This window comes from Procambarus clarkii, chromosome 23 (genome assembly GCF_040958095.1).
Source record: "Procambarus clarkii isolate CNS0578487 chromosome 23, FALCON_Pclarkii_2.0, whole genome shotgun sequence".
Classification (NCBI taxonomy): Eukaryota; Metazoa; Arthropoda; class Malacostraca; order Decapoda; family Cambaridae; genus Procambarus; species Procambarus clarkii.
The window spans coordinates 24,945,946-24,959,343 of NC_091172.1; the positions used below are offsets into that span (position 1 = coordinate 24,945,946).

Here is a 13,398-nt window from a genome sequence, read left to right on the forward strand (position 1 = left end):
TTCCAATACGGACCGACTCGGGGGCTTGGTCGCCCACCCCACGAGCCTGAGAAGGTAAACCAGAAGAAGCCGAAGCAGGGGTAATCATCTTGACGAAAGAAATAATTCACTCACGAATGTGCCCCCACACCCACCATGGAGCCACAATTAGAGGCAGGACACCCAACAAGAAGCTATCGCCGATCCTGTCGGGGCCTCCTAGGGGTGCGTCGCGAGTATACGCCCCACAAACGCCACCTTAAGAAACCGACAGTCCGTCGAGATCGGGTTCAGTGACGAAGTGGGGATTGACAATAAAAGGTTCCCCTCGCTCTCGACGTCGGGTACTGCAGTTCTACGGGTGCAAGAGTATGCCTCCTCAAGCACCCGGGCGTCAAAATAGAAGAAGTCCAAGGGAAGAACCAGAACGAGCAAAAGGTCGGCAGGAAACGGCAAGCAGATAGGAGAAGAGGGGGGAGAAAAACGAAACAGAAGGAAAAGGAAAAGATGCCCAGCAGAATTGGAGAGGACGGCAGCAGGAGCACAAGGCTAGAAAAGGACAGAGGACTGTCCCAAGGAGCATCACACTCCGGCAGCCGCCCACTAAGCCCCCACACGGCGACAACGAGCTGAGCGGGGAGGGGGAAATAATTTCAAGTTTTGTCTGTTAGTGCAACAGTCTGTCATCTTGAGTGGTATTATATCGTTTAGCTTCAGTATTTTGTTTATTTCACTCCAATTATGTTAGTGTAAACGATTTTCAGGAACATGTTTCCACATCCTTTGTCCATTACTCCCTCTTCCTCTAATGATTTTGCTGGTTTGCTGTTATGTACCATTTTACATTCTTCCCCATCCCTATCACCTTATGTGCTGTGTGTGAGGAAGCTGCATGGAAATGTCTTCGGACAACACATGGGATATGGTATGGGACAAGGATTGGGAGAGGGGGGGGGAAGGGACCAGCTTGTAAGAATAAAACTATGTCTCGAATGTATATAATGTATATGACAATTCACATGGAGCTGTAGTCTGTGTGTTGGGCTTAATGCCTATCAGTCTCTTACAGGGTTAAGCACACCCCAATTGCTTACTGGCCAAGCAGCAAGTATACTTTAGCCCAGGACATAGTCAGCTCTAAAGTAAACTCTTAAGAGTATATACATTGGGAAGTGGAGTACACCTCTGTGTATATATCCCTAAGGAAGGTACAATAACTATTATATCACTGAATTCTAAAATAAGAATATAATAAAATATTAACTTGTTTGACACAGTAAATTCAAAATAATAAGTGAATAAAGATAATTATAGGAAATGATTTTCCAAGATGTTTTCTTATTTAACTCATCCAAGCAATCAATCAAAACAAGGAAACTATTTTTAGCAGAAAGAATTGTGCCAAATATTCCAAATTAAGTTCAGTTCTACCCTTAAAGAGGGGGAATCTATTGTTTATGTCTAAACTATGTTCTGTAAGCAACGCAACATGGAAATACGAGCTTCAGTTATTACCAGCATCACCAAGCATGGATATCAAGGATAAATCCCCCCCAAAATATCTAAAAAATGTACAAAATGGGTAAGTACAAAAACTAAAAATTAAAAATATATAGTGGTAAAATAAATACAATTAAATCTCAAATAATCAGATAAAAGACGAGAAAGTGAAGGTGCACTACTCTTAAACTCGTGTTATAAAGCCAATAGTCAGCCCAAAACCACGCCAAGTCAGCAGTCACATGCAACACCAGCAGCACAAACTCAAATTTTGGTTAAATTTAAATGTTAAATTATATTACTGTACTTAAAAAAAATTGAAAAATTCCTTCAATTTGTTATTTCCAGTTAGAGCATGATAATCGTTTTAATTACGAGGGGGAAACAATAAATGCTGAAAAATTAATTATAATTATGATAAATATGTTTATATGGTTGTATGCTTACAAAATCTAATACTGTGGCTGCATTATCACCCACCAGTAAATGAGGAAAATAGCCCTGCATTCCCTCACTAGATTATCAAGATTGTAACTTGCTTAGCTAAATGAATTGTGGGGTTCAGTCCCTGAGCCCATTATGTGCCTCTGTAACCCTTCCACTACCACCCACACATGGTGGGTATGGGATGCACAATAAATGAACTAAATACAAAAATTCCCTCTGATAAGTTAAAGATCATTTGACTTGCAAAACATTTTCTATTCCACTAAAGGGCTAAAGAATTGCATATTTGAACCCCAGATTCCCAGAAATCAGATGTGTATAGCTAGTAAATGAGAAGAAATAATGAGGAATGAATAGTTAGATGAATTGCGTGATAGTCCAGCCAAGGGTAGTCCAATGCAATAGTCCAGCCAAGGGTAGTCCAATGCAATAGTCCAGCCAAGGGTAGTCCAATGCAATAGTCCAGCCAAGAGTAGTCCAATGCAATAGTCCAGCCAAGAGTTGTTATGCTATGCGTGTTAGTGGCTTTGCAAGAATGTAAAAATACCAATGTTATGTAATCTTACATGCCCATTGTACCTTGTAAATAATTATTATTAATTATTAGCAATAGGATATAAAGAGCAACAGAAGGAACTAGGATGATGCTTTGCTAACAGGGGAGAACCCAGGGAGACACAGCAACAGGGGAGAACTAGGGTGGCACTGCAACAGGATGAACTAGGGTGGCACTGCAACAGAGGTGAACTAGGGTGGCACTGCAACAGGATGAACTAGGGTGGCACTGCAACAGGGGTGAACTAGGGTGGCACTGCAACAGGGGTGAACTAGGGTGGCACTGCAACAGGGTGAACTAGGATGACACAAAATTGCACAATACAAGGTGCAGGAGACGTGTGTAAACTACACACTGAAGTAGTGTGACCTAAAAGCATAACTTTATTTCAGAGTAAATACAATAAATGAGTAAAAGATGACATTACAAGCTGGAGCTTTCCCACTTTATACCACAAATTGGTTATCACAGACAAGTCCTCCCCCCCGCCCCCTGAACACGAAGATATCGAGGAAAACTTGAAACAATTGGTGAAAGTTAAAAAAAAAAAAAATAATAAAACAGCCGAGCTAGAGAAGTGTAAAGAAATAATTTTATGTAGGGGAGAGGAGAAAGGTATTAAAAGTCATGATATTAGTATTAGAAAAGTATTAAAAAGGTACTAAAAGTAGATCTTGTTTCCCCAAAGCGAGAGAATTAGGTAAGTTCATCCAGGGAAGTTACTTCACCACTTTTCCTCCCCAGTGTTGGATTATACCCGATAGGAAATCATAACAGTACTGTATATGAAGTAAAGAGAAGCAGAGGAGCATAGATGAAGGTAAACTAACTAGGTAATGTACTTGATACATTGAGCAGAAAGGTTATTTTATAATTTGAAATTGCTTCATGAAGGTTTCCAAAATAAAACAATGAATGATTAAACATGCAAATTAAACAAAATGATGACATGCATATTGACTATTAGATCAGCCAACTGTTGTAAAAAGAGAAACTGGAAACTATGCTCATATGAAATAAATTGAATGAAAATTAAAGCACAGTTAAGAGATGAATCCGACTGAAAAAATGAAACAGATCGAGAAGTGCTTGAATAGAATTTTTAAGGTGAAATAGCAATGTGATGAACTTTAGTCTCTTAATAAATGATGGAGATAAATGAGCTTATATCAGAGTTTTCTACTGCTCAGCAGGGCAGCAGCTTCAACACAGTCAATAGGAAATGGAAAATGATTATTAAGATAAAATATGAAAACAGTATGTATAGAAAACGAAGTGAGAGATGAATATGAGGCCCATAAAAGGCAAGAGAGATTTTTCACAATTTTAGCAATATTTAAGTCTGGCTCGTGTCATTTTAGTTTTTAAAATATCGTATAAATTTAATTTTCGTGGCTATCTTGATACTATTTGTACACTATATGCAGTTCCACATATTAAGCTAAAACGTTGTATTAGAGTTTCCTATTAAATTTTATACCTGTATAATACTGTGATCTAAAATGAACAAAAGTAATTTGACCATCTCTGTTCTATATGTAGCTCTTATAGAATATAGTTTATAAAACATTCCAGTGCCCATCAAAATTATAAAATACAAATAAATTCTTTAGATTTACAAAGTAAATTCCCGTTGTTTATACAACAAAAATATACTATGATATTAATTTCAATGAACCTTAACACATTTACCAACAATGCTCAGGCATAATTCTAGCTATATTTAAATCAACAGTAAACTTATTAACAAATTACTGGTTTAAGCAGATTAAAAGGAAAGCAATGTTGCCATTATCTCTGAGGCGAGACTGACAAAGGTAAACTTCTTTCTTATAATATTTTCTGTGTGTGAATCACGGCTATAAATTTAGATGTCTTCAATGATGTTCTTAAGCAGTAAAAACAGCCCGAGTGTCTGCACTACTACATAAATCGCCTTTACTTTCAAAAAGCTAATAATGTGGCCACGGAATAGTAAGTTAAGATGCAATATATACATGACTGAAAGCAGATGGACAGAACACACTGAAGAGAATTTTAAGAAAGAAGGGAGATGATAATCACACTGAAGAAAAAGGAAGGAAGATTCATGTGCCCTGAATTGCTTTACACTGAGGTCATTAATTAAAATAATTATGCCTGGAATTATACAAGGCATTCTATTCAGCACTTTAGCACTGACGGCCGAGTGGTCAGCGCTCGAGGTCTGTAGTCCTAAGGGTCCGGGTTTGATCCCCGATGGAGGCGGAAACAAATGGGCAGTTTCTTTCACACTGATGCTTCTGTTTACCTAGCAGTAAATAGGTATCTGGAAGTTAGACGGGCTGATACGGGCTGCTTCCTGGGATGTGTGCTGGAGCTGTGTGTGAAAATTAGGATTAAGGACTTGCCCGAAACGCTACGCGTGCTGGTGGCTGTACAAGAATGTAAGAACTCTTGTATATATAAATAAATGTACAAAAAACACGTGAATGTGTACAATTAAGTGAATACTATTTGCTGTTTTTACGTCACACATAAAACTCATTATGTTCTGGCTTTCATTTGCCAAGTTTACTTCAAGTTTGTTGCTGGTGTCTGTAGAAACCACTCTGGTGTGATGCCGGAGTTTATAACTCTTCAGAAATATTTTATCACTCCTCTGGGTTTGTTTTCTAGTTGAAGATCTGTATTTTGCCGTTTATGCTGTCGGTGGTCCAGTAAGACCATTATCCATTTTTCATTTCAATTTATTCGTACAGTTCTTTAGTTATGCCTCCTAATTTCCTTCTATCTTCCATAGCAGAACAGGTTAACATTTTTGTCAGCCTATACAGATCATATCTTTCAACTTCAGCACCAATTATAGTCTAATTTAGTAGTCTCATGCTAATGTAGTCTATACTACCATGATATGTCTTTAGGATAAACAGTGATATGCCTGCCCCATTCCCCTACTCGGGTGACAATCATTCTCCCTCTCATACTCCAGCCTTTCAATCAATTCAGTGAATATCAGGATTATTTCCCCCTAGTTGCCCGAAACGCTATGCGTATTAGTTGTTTTAGGTATTGTATGTACTAGCTCTATCTATAAATCCCCGAATTATAAAAAATAAAAAAACGATGAAGTCTATGGACTCGGCGCATAATATTTCACTTCACAGACGTTGTGAAGGCGGGGCATTGGGGTTGTGCCGCCCCCCCCACCTCCGGGAGGCACTGGGACACCACTAACCCTTTATGACACTTCCGAATAAAAATCATTAATCCTGCAAAGTGTAATGAGGCTGTAATGACTGGTATATTAAGTCTAGCTCTCGTTAGCATTAATTTAAATGAATTCTCTCATTAGCGGCTCTTACGCCTTTACAAGGCTAGCCCCAAGCATCAAGCTCTAAGCTTCAGACAGACATTTGTACAGATACAGATGACAAGCGCCAGTGGCCACCGCAGCAGTTACATGGTACACCTTCACTTGGTGTTATAAGAGGCTCTTGGCAACTTATTGTTAATCCTAGATGTGGAAAAGGTGGGGAAGTAGCAGAGGGAGGGGGGGAAAAGTGGGGGTGGGGGAAGTGTAGTAGAGGGAGGGGAAAAGTGGGATGGGGAAAAGTGTGTGTGAGGGGAGGGAAGTGTAGTAGACGGAGAGGGGGAAAAGTAGGGAAAGTGTAGAGAAGTGAGGGGGAAAGTGGAGGTGTCGTCTTGGAGAGGAGTAGGAGCGGAGAAGGAAGAAAAGGGAGGGGGATTGGAGGAGCTGGAAAATAAGGGGGTAGTGGAGGGAGAAGATGATGGGGAAATTGAAGAGACATGGGGGAAATAAGGGAGAGGAAAACATGCATGGAAGGGAAAGTAGAAGTGGAAATGGCTGAACACGGTCAGGAGGGAGAGGCGAGGAGCACAGGAGGAATGGGAGTGGAGAAAGAGTAAGGCGACTCGTTTGAACAAATCATATAGCGGAACTGATTGTATTAACGGCGGTCGGACGGCGAGTATTATACACAGTGTTTACGTGTGAAAATGTATGTACATACAACATTAATCCATTAACACGCCATGTCGTAAAATGTTGAATATTTTAAGCAATGCCTATTTTATATAATTGTGTATATCGAGCATTGTTGGTAAAATAACTCATATTCCTAACTTGTAAAGTATTTTGTAAAGCATTTAGCCTCATAAGCCTGAAGTAGCCTAAATATGGTTGCGAGTGTGTCAGACCGACAACTTGCTGGCACAACACGAGACTTAAAGACGCTCACCTCTCCTGAAGCCACAGCATCTCCCGGCACAAAGAGCTCCGGGTACACGTTCTCCAAATACCACTTGAAAGACTTGCACCCAAGACCCTCTCGTAGCTTCTTCCGTTCACTCACGTCACCGAAGTCGCCCTGGAAGAAATATAATAATTAAATATAAATTTACTTAGGATTAGCCGTATATATAATATATAATATTATATATATATATATATATATATATATATATATATATATATATATATATATATAAAATTGACAAGCCTGACTCCCATCGAGGTTACGCAACCAAGTGGGCACAATATCCAATAGCAACGTCATATTAACGTCGAACCAACGACATTCTTGGATATTGTGTCCACGGGAAAGAGATGATATTTTCTCGGGTGAATGAGCCTTAGTAACAGATGCGTAGGCAAGAACAATGTAGGCCAATTATTATAATAATTTGATTCGTCAAATATCCATAACCGTTGCCGCAGAAAGTGATTTGCAAACAGAAGATGGAACAACAATATAACTGAAAATGAGCAGAGTTGATTTTCGATCGAACGTGAGGAGGACAAAGGGAAAATTAGAGATTATATGAACACATTAAAGAAAAGGCTCCTGGAATGTATGGAATAACTGGATGCATTGTGGCGTTGGGGGTGAGGTGACTGGACAACGTTAAGAATATGACGGATGGCGTAGGCAGTGGTGTCTATATTTAAGGGCGAATGTTTTATGGGAAGGAATTCTCTCGCCACGATTGACAACACCTTGCTCTCTAGTAAGTGTTGTGGATATCTGCGAGATCTCACAGACCCGCTCCTGTGCCAGGTAAGTCCACAACGGACTCACCATAGCCCGTGCTACTTGCAACTTTTTGTTTCCGAATAGCTGAATTTTTAACATCATCTATGGGAAAGCGAGATAACATTTAGCTAAGTATTCTAGGTAAAGTGAGTGTAAGGGAGCACAGCGAGAAAGCAACTAAGAGAAACTAGGATATACGAGAGATTCGAAGCAATGAGAGAGGTTGCATAAATCTGAGTTTTACAGGGACAATGGTTTATTGAACCATCGCAAAGGGGAGAATTTGCATGCACTGCTCAAAAATGTACAAGTGTATTCATACATTTCTTCATTGTTGATAAAATAGAAAAATGGGCAATTTCCCCCCAAATGGGCAATTCCCCCTCCCCACCCCCTCCCCCCAAAAATAGGCACTTCCAAAAGAAAAACAAATAGAATAACTCCCAAGAAAATAAAGTTTACCAAATCATATCCAATTCGCTCGTAGTAATACTTCTTGTATTCATCCAGCCAGACTTCCGCCAAGCGAATGGAGTTTCTTTTCAAGACGTTGACGCCCGAGCGCCACTTGTAGGGGGACCTCTTCCTGAAGATGTGACCCACGTGAGAGCACGGCACGATCTCCAGCGTCCCTCCGCACATCCACGTCTGCCAACCACACAAGTCTTCATTAATTTTATATTACATACATGTCAAATCTAATAGCCACAGAACACACTACTTGGACTAGTATGCAAGGCCCGATTTGCGTAACAGGCAGAGTGATTTTCATTATTTTCACAAGTTTCTTTTTAAATTGATTTATTTGAATTAATATTAAGAACTTGAATTACTGACTGACTTAAGTTAGGTTTGATCAAATATGTTAAAACTAACAAATTTGACCAAACCTGACCAAACCTACCTAATCCAACCTAACATAACTAAATCAGCAATGCATGTTAATATAATAACTGGATTAAACCGTAGCAACCATATTACGAGTAATATACATGCTCCAAATTAGATGTGCCTGTTAATTCCACACAAACACTCCCTATAGAATTCCACATTCCAAGAAGTTCTTCACTAATGCTAGGTGCACTAATTACAACTAACACCTCCCGAAGAGTACAGCCATCATTCAGGACTGCCAATGGGGTTACCTGCAAGATGGTCAAGTTACAAACAAGTGTAAGTTACAAACAAATAATTTGGAGAGAAATGTGAAAATAACGAAAATCACTGCCTCTTGGGCAAATCGAACATTGCCTACTAGGCCAAGTAATGCATTTCTGGCTATTAGGTATGACAGGTGTGTGTGTGTGTGTGTGTGTGTGTGTGTGTGTGTGTGTGTGTGTGTGTGTGTGTGTGTGTGTGTGTGTGTGTTTGAAAGTACATTTCACATTTCCTAGACGCACGAAAATAAAAGCCTACTCACCTTAAATGACAGCTCCAGATTTTCTCCTCCCCAGATGTCGAAGCCGGAGTCGTATGTTCCCAATCTTTCAAAGAAAGCTTTGTTGATGGAGAAGAGGCCCCCAGCCATGGTGGGGGAGCGCACTGGCTCCGCTGGGTGCTGGTGGCGTGCCCGCTCCTTGCTGGGTATGGCGTGCCAGTTGAACTGTACGTGCCCCAGAGAACACAACCGATTAACCACGCGCTTAATGGTAGTCGAGCCACACTAATACGATTGAAAGCCTACTGCTTATAATTTGCAACTGTTATTTATGTAATTTAATTCTCTATAGACATAGTTGATAACCATTGAGATTTTGGGGTAAATAGCCTGTCTTGGTAATTATATATAATACATGCAAATTTGATAGATTCCGTTAGAACATGTCTATCATAGACATTATTTGACAACACTATATATATTTAATATTTAATGGAAATTCTTTGAAACCAATGAACATTGCAACAAATATGAACAATGATAGCCATTGCTAGCATAGGTTGAAATATTACCGAAGATTTATTAATATCAACACATTCATAATGCCAATATAGATTATTATATCATGTTTGAGAACATTCGAGATAACACTAACTCATGAATATAAAAACTTACATTTATTTATGCATTTAACATTGTTTTTATTGTGGCATGCAGTTGTGATATTAAAAGCCAAGCCAAAGAAGAAAAAACATGCATGATGATGTTTTGAAAGCAAGCATGATGTTACAATGCGCAGGACAACTAAGAGAAAAACAAAATTACAAAGCAAGGACATAAATTAATGTTACTGTTTAATACATGTATACACTAAGTACTTAAAACGATACATAAATTATACAAATAAAATTTGTAACCCAAAGTTTGTAAAACAATACACGACAAATAATTGTGTAACGCCTGTTCGTTTAAGTTGTGGTTTATTATACTAACCAAAGAGTCACCAGCATATTTTATTTATATTATATATATATTATATAGTGTGTGTGTGTATATCACGAAAATAAACACGTGATTAAGAATGTGACAATGTCAGACCACGGAGGAAAATGAAACAGGAATTTCCTTAAGTACTTTCGTATATTAAATACATCTTCAGAAGGAATGAAGTTAAATACATCTTCCTTCTGAAGATGTATTTAATATACGAAAGTACTTAAGGCAATTCCTGTTTCATTTTCCTCCGTGGTCTGACATTGTCATATGTCATATGTCATATATTATATATATATATATATATATTTTTTTTTTTAATTAACATAACTACAGTACTTAAAAGAACAGAGCTATTAAATTTAACGAAACAAAATCCTGTAAAAATACAACACCAATTGTTATCCTTACAACTACGAACTACCAGCCATCAACTACGGACTACCAGCCATTAACTACAATGACTGTGTAACTAATATAAAAAATAAATTGAAATAATAATAATCTGGTGGATTTTATTTTCTTCTGACATTCCAGTCCAAAACCAAGAGCCTGGATTGAGATCAATAACATTCAAAACATTTGTGCCTTAAGATTCGCTTAAAGCCAATCTTAAGAGCATATAGTGAAACTTTGTACAAGATCATCTCGGGCACCAGCTCTGGTTCGTTGGTCATGGGGGTATCTACGGCAGCAGCCATGCGGACATGGTGGGAATATATGGCCTCGCGGCTACCTGTAGATTCCAGTCAAACCCCCCAACAGCTACGAAGGAGGAGTACGTGTACTCAAGAGTATCATCACTGATCACATCTATTACAGGTGTGACTGCCGCCGTCCAGTTACGCCCAATGCGGTCTAACAGCGGCTCCAACCAACCTATGGTAAGAAGGGGAGCCGGATGGTATTTTATGAGTACCATCTTCGCTATATATACAAAAAATAAAACTACTTCACTACATTATCACGAAAACTTTGCCAAATGTAGTTAACAACTAAATAGCCCACCATATACCTAGAGCAAGCACAATTGATGGTACTGCGGAAATGTGTGAAACACCATCTATTTATGCACCTGTACCATAGTGCGACAGCCTATGAGGAGACACCCTCCTCAGAAAAAAAAAGAAATTTAGTTGTTTTGCCAGTTAGTAAAAACAAAAACAATATTAGTCTTAATCTAAGATAATCATAAGAGAGTACTTTTGCTGCAACATAAATCAATCATGATAACGATCATCAATGTTGCGTAAATGCGAGGCTAAATGCAAATTAAAAAACACACACACACACTGCCCGAATAATTAACACTAAGCCACATACGTCTCTGGTATTTGTTACAAGATCTCAAAACAAAGTGAGAATATGTTGCAGTCAAAGCCTCATTACTATAGAGAGGTTTGATCATTACAAAATCAAACACGGAAAAAGAACACTAAATATTACTCAACAAACCCACATCTATAAAACAAATCACAACATAACAGTGACATCCAAAAAATATATATATACGAATGCAAAAATACAAAATTTGCACTAAATTCCAATTCCCCATCACAATAAACCGGGAACCAAAATATGTTTGTATTGGCACAAGACGATGCTGACCATTTAGTAACTCAGGGTATTCAGTCCTACCAAGCAGGGTTGGACGGCAGAGTAGTCTATAGCCTAGTACCAGGATAAAAGCAAATTTCCAATATATAACTGAAGTTCTTGTTATTTATAATTGTTGACAATTTTAATTCATTTGTTTTGGTGTGTACCTATGAGGAACGCCTTGTATCTAGCATTACCACTAATGTGCCAGGTCCTGAAGCATTGCTAGGTCTGCCAGGTATTGTAGCATTGCTAGGTCTGCCAGGTATTGTAGCATTGCTAGGTCTGCCAGGTATTGTAGCATTGCTAGGTCTGCCAGGTCCTCTAGCATTACTAGGTCTGTCATATACCTACTTAAAATATCATTAACAAATTCCAAATACAGAAAAGCATACGGTCCCTTTCTCTATAACCTAAAATAGGTTTTTTAACAAATATTAACATTTCGAGATGACGATATTTAGTACGTAGCTTCCTGTTAGAGAGATCCTATACAACAACTTACTCTACGCCTGTTGTGGCAGTAACCTCAAACCATCATTTTATTGGTCTTCGTTCAGTAAATGGAAGTGTATCTTGCAATTTGTGTGTGAAATAAAGTAAGCTTTGCAATTTAATATATTAGAGCCGCCTGTAATTGGATATGCTAAGATCATCTACAATTTGACCTAACAGAGGCCAAGGAAGCTACATTCGACAAACCTACTGGACTGATAATTTGGCCAAACTTGTGTTATTAACTCCACATGTCACAGTCCATCCTGCTCGTTAATTATTTAAGCCCTCCTGAACCCGAGTCTTCCTGGTAAACTATGCCAAAACTCTATATTTCAGTCCCCAAGCCAAGGTTATGAATACGATCGTCAACTATGCTAAAGCATTTTAAATATGAAACTCCTTATGGAAGCGTGAAACAGGCTAGTTTTATTTGCCCGTTTGTGAGCTTAGAAATATGGCAAGTAGAAGCTGTGGTAGTGATGATGTGAGGGGAATTAAATGGACAGGTCGAGCAGACAGCGTTGCTCAGGTGCGTACAATGAGTCCCCAATTGAAGCCGCCGACCTGGACATCTCTGGGTTTCGACAGTCTGATCGCGAAGGTGTCGTCTGCAATAACATCGATGACCGGGCAGACCACAGTGGTGGGGTCGCGTGCGATGCTATCCAGGAGGGGCTCCAACCAACCTGTGACATGGAGCCTTCAATCCATGCTGTTCCTAAGATATGAGGCTTTCCCTTTTACACTCACCAAACCTCGGATATGACAAATATAATCACAAACTGGTATTCACAAGAAACATGGAATAATAAAGGCATGATAACACAGCAAAGTTGTAATACGCGGAATGTTTTTAAGAACTTGTACAAGGAAAAATTAAAAACACTCCCGGACTTTCCCCACCTCCGCGTTGTTTTTAAGGCAGTTCCATGTGACCCGTCCTCCTCCCCATCCACGCCCTCTACGGCAGCAGCGAATAATGGGTATGCACGCAATCGTACCTAGCAGCCCTGCCTAACACCGTGGCTTCCTCCTCCCAGGATTCGTCTCTTTGACAAATTCTACCCTTCCACCTGTCTCTAGTGACAAGCCGCCGCCTCCCATTTGGGAGCGTCAGTCTGCAGCGCCGCAAGAAACGTTGGGAAACACACAACTCTCCAGGACTGCATTTACAGCTCTCCTTTCACAGCGGACACAGCTCCCACTAGTCCACACACCGTTCTTCCATCCATTTATGAACCTGACTTACACATTCACATCACACTTGATCGCATCGCCCATGCACCGACTTCTTTGCGCTAACTCCTACTTGACACCTGGTGTTTGCAAACTCCAGCCATGTGATCCCACCCCGTGTGCTTAACACCCACTACCTCCTCCATGGGTTTACTTCAGCACCTTATTCCAAAACC

At 39.4% G+C, this 13,398-nt stretch overlaps 1 protein-coding gene across 2 annotated transcripts in view; it reads right to left on the reverse strand.

Moving 5' to 3' along the window:
- The window catches only part of Pgant9 (polypeptide N-acetylgalactosaminyltransferase 9), a gene marked incomplete at its 5' end in the record, with an annotated part of 37,336 nt that extends 24,664 nt beyond the window's left edge, over positions 1 to 12,672 (reverse strand). For both annotated transcript variants that reach the window (XM_069329988.1, XM_069329989.1), the window contains 4 exon segments: positions 6,724 to 6,852; positions 7,981 to 8,166; positions 8,939 to 9,121; positions 12,524 to 12,672. In XM_069329988.1, the coding sequence (XP_069186089.1) occupies positions 6,724 to 6,852; positions 7,981 to 8,166; positions 8,939 to 9,121; positions 12,524 to 12,672 (647 nt within the window).
- Positions 12,673 to 13,398: the final 726 nt, after the last annotated feature.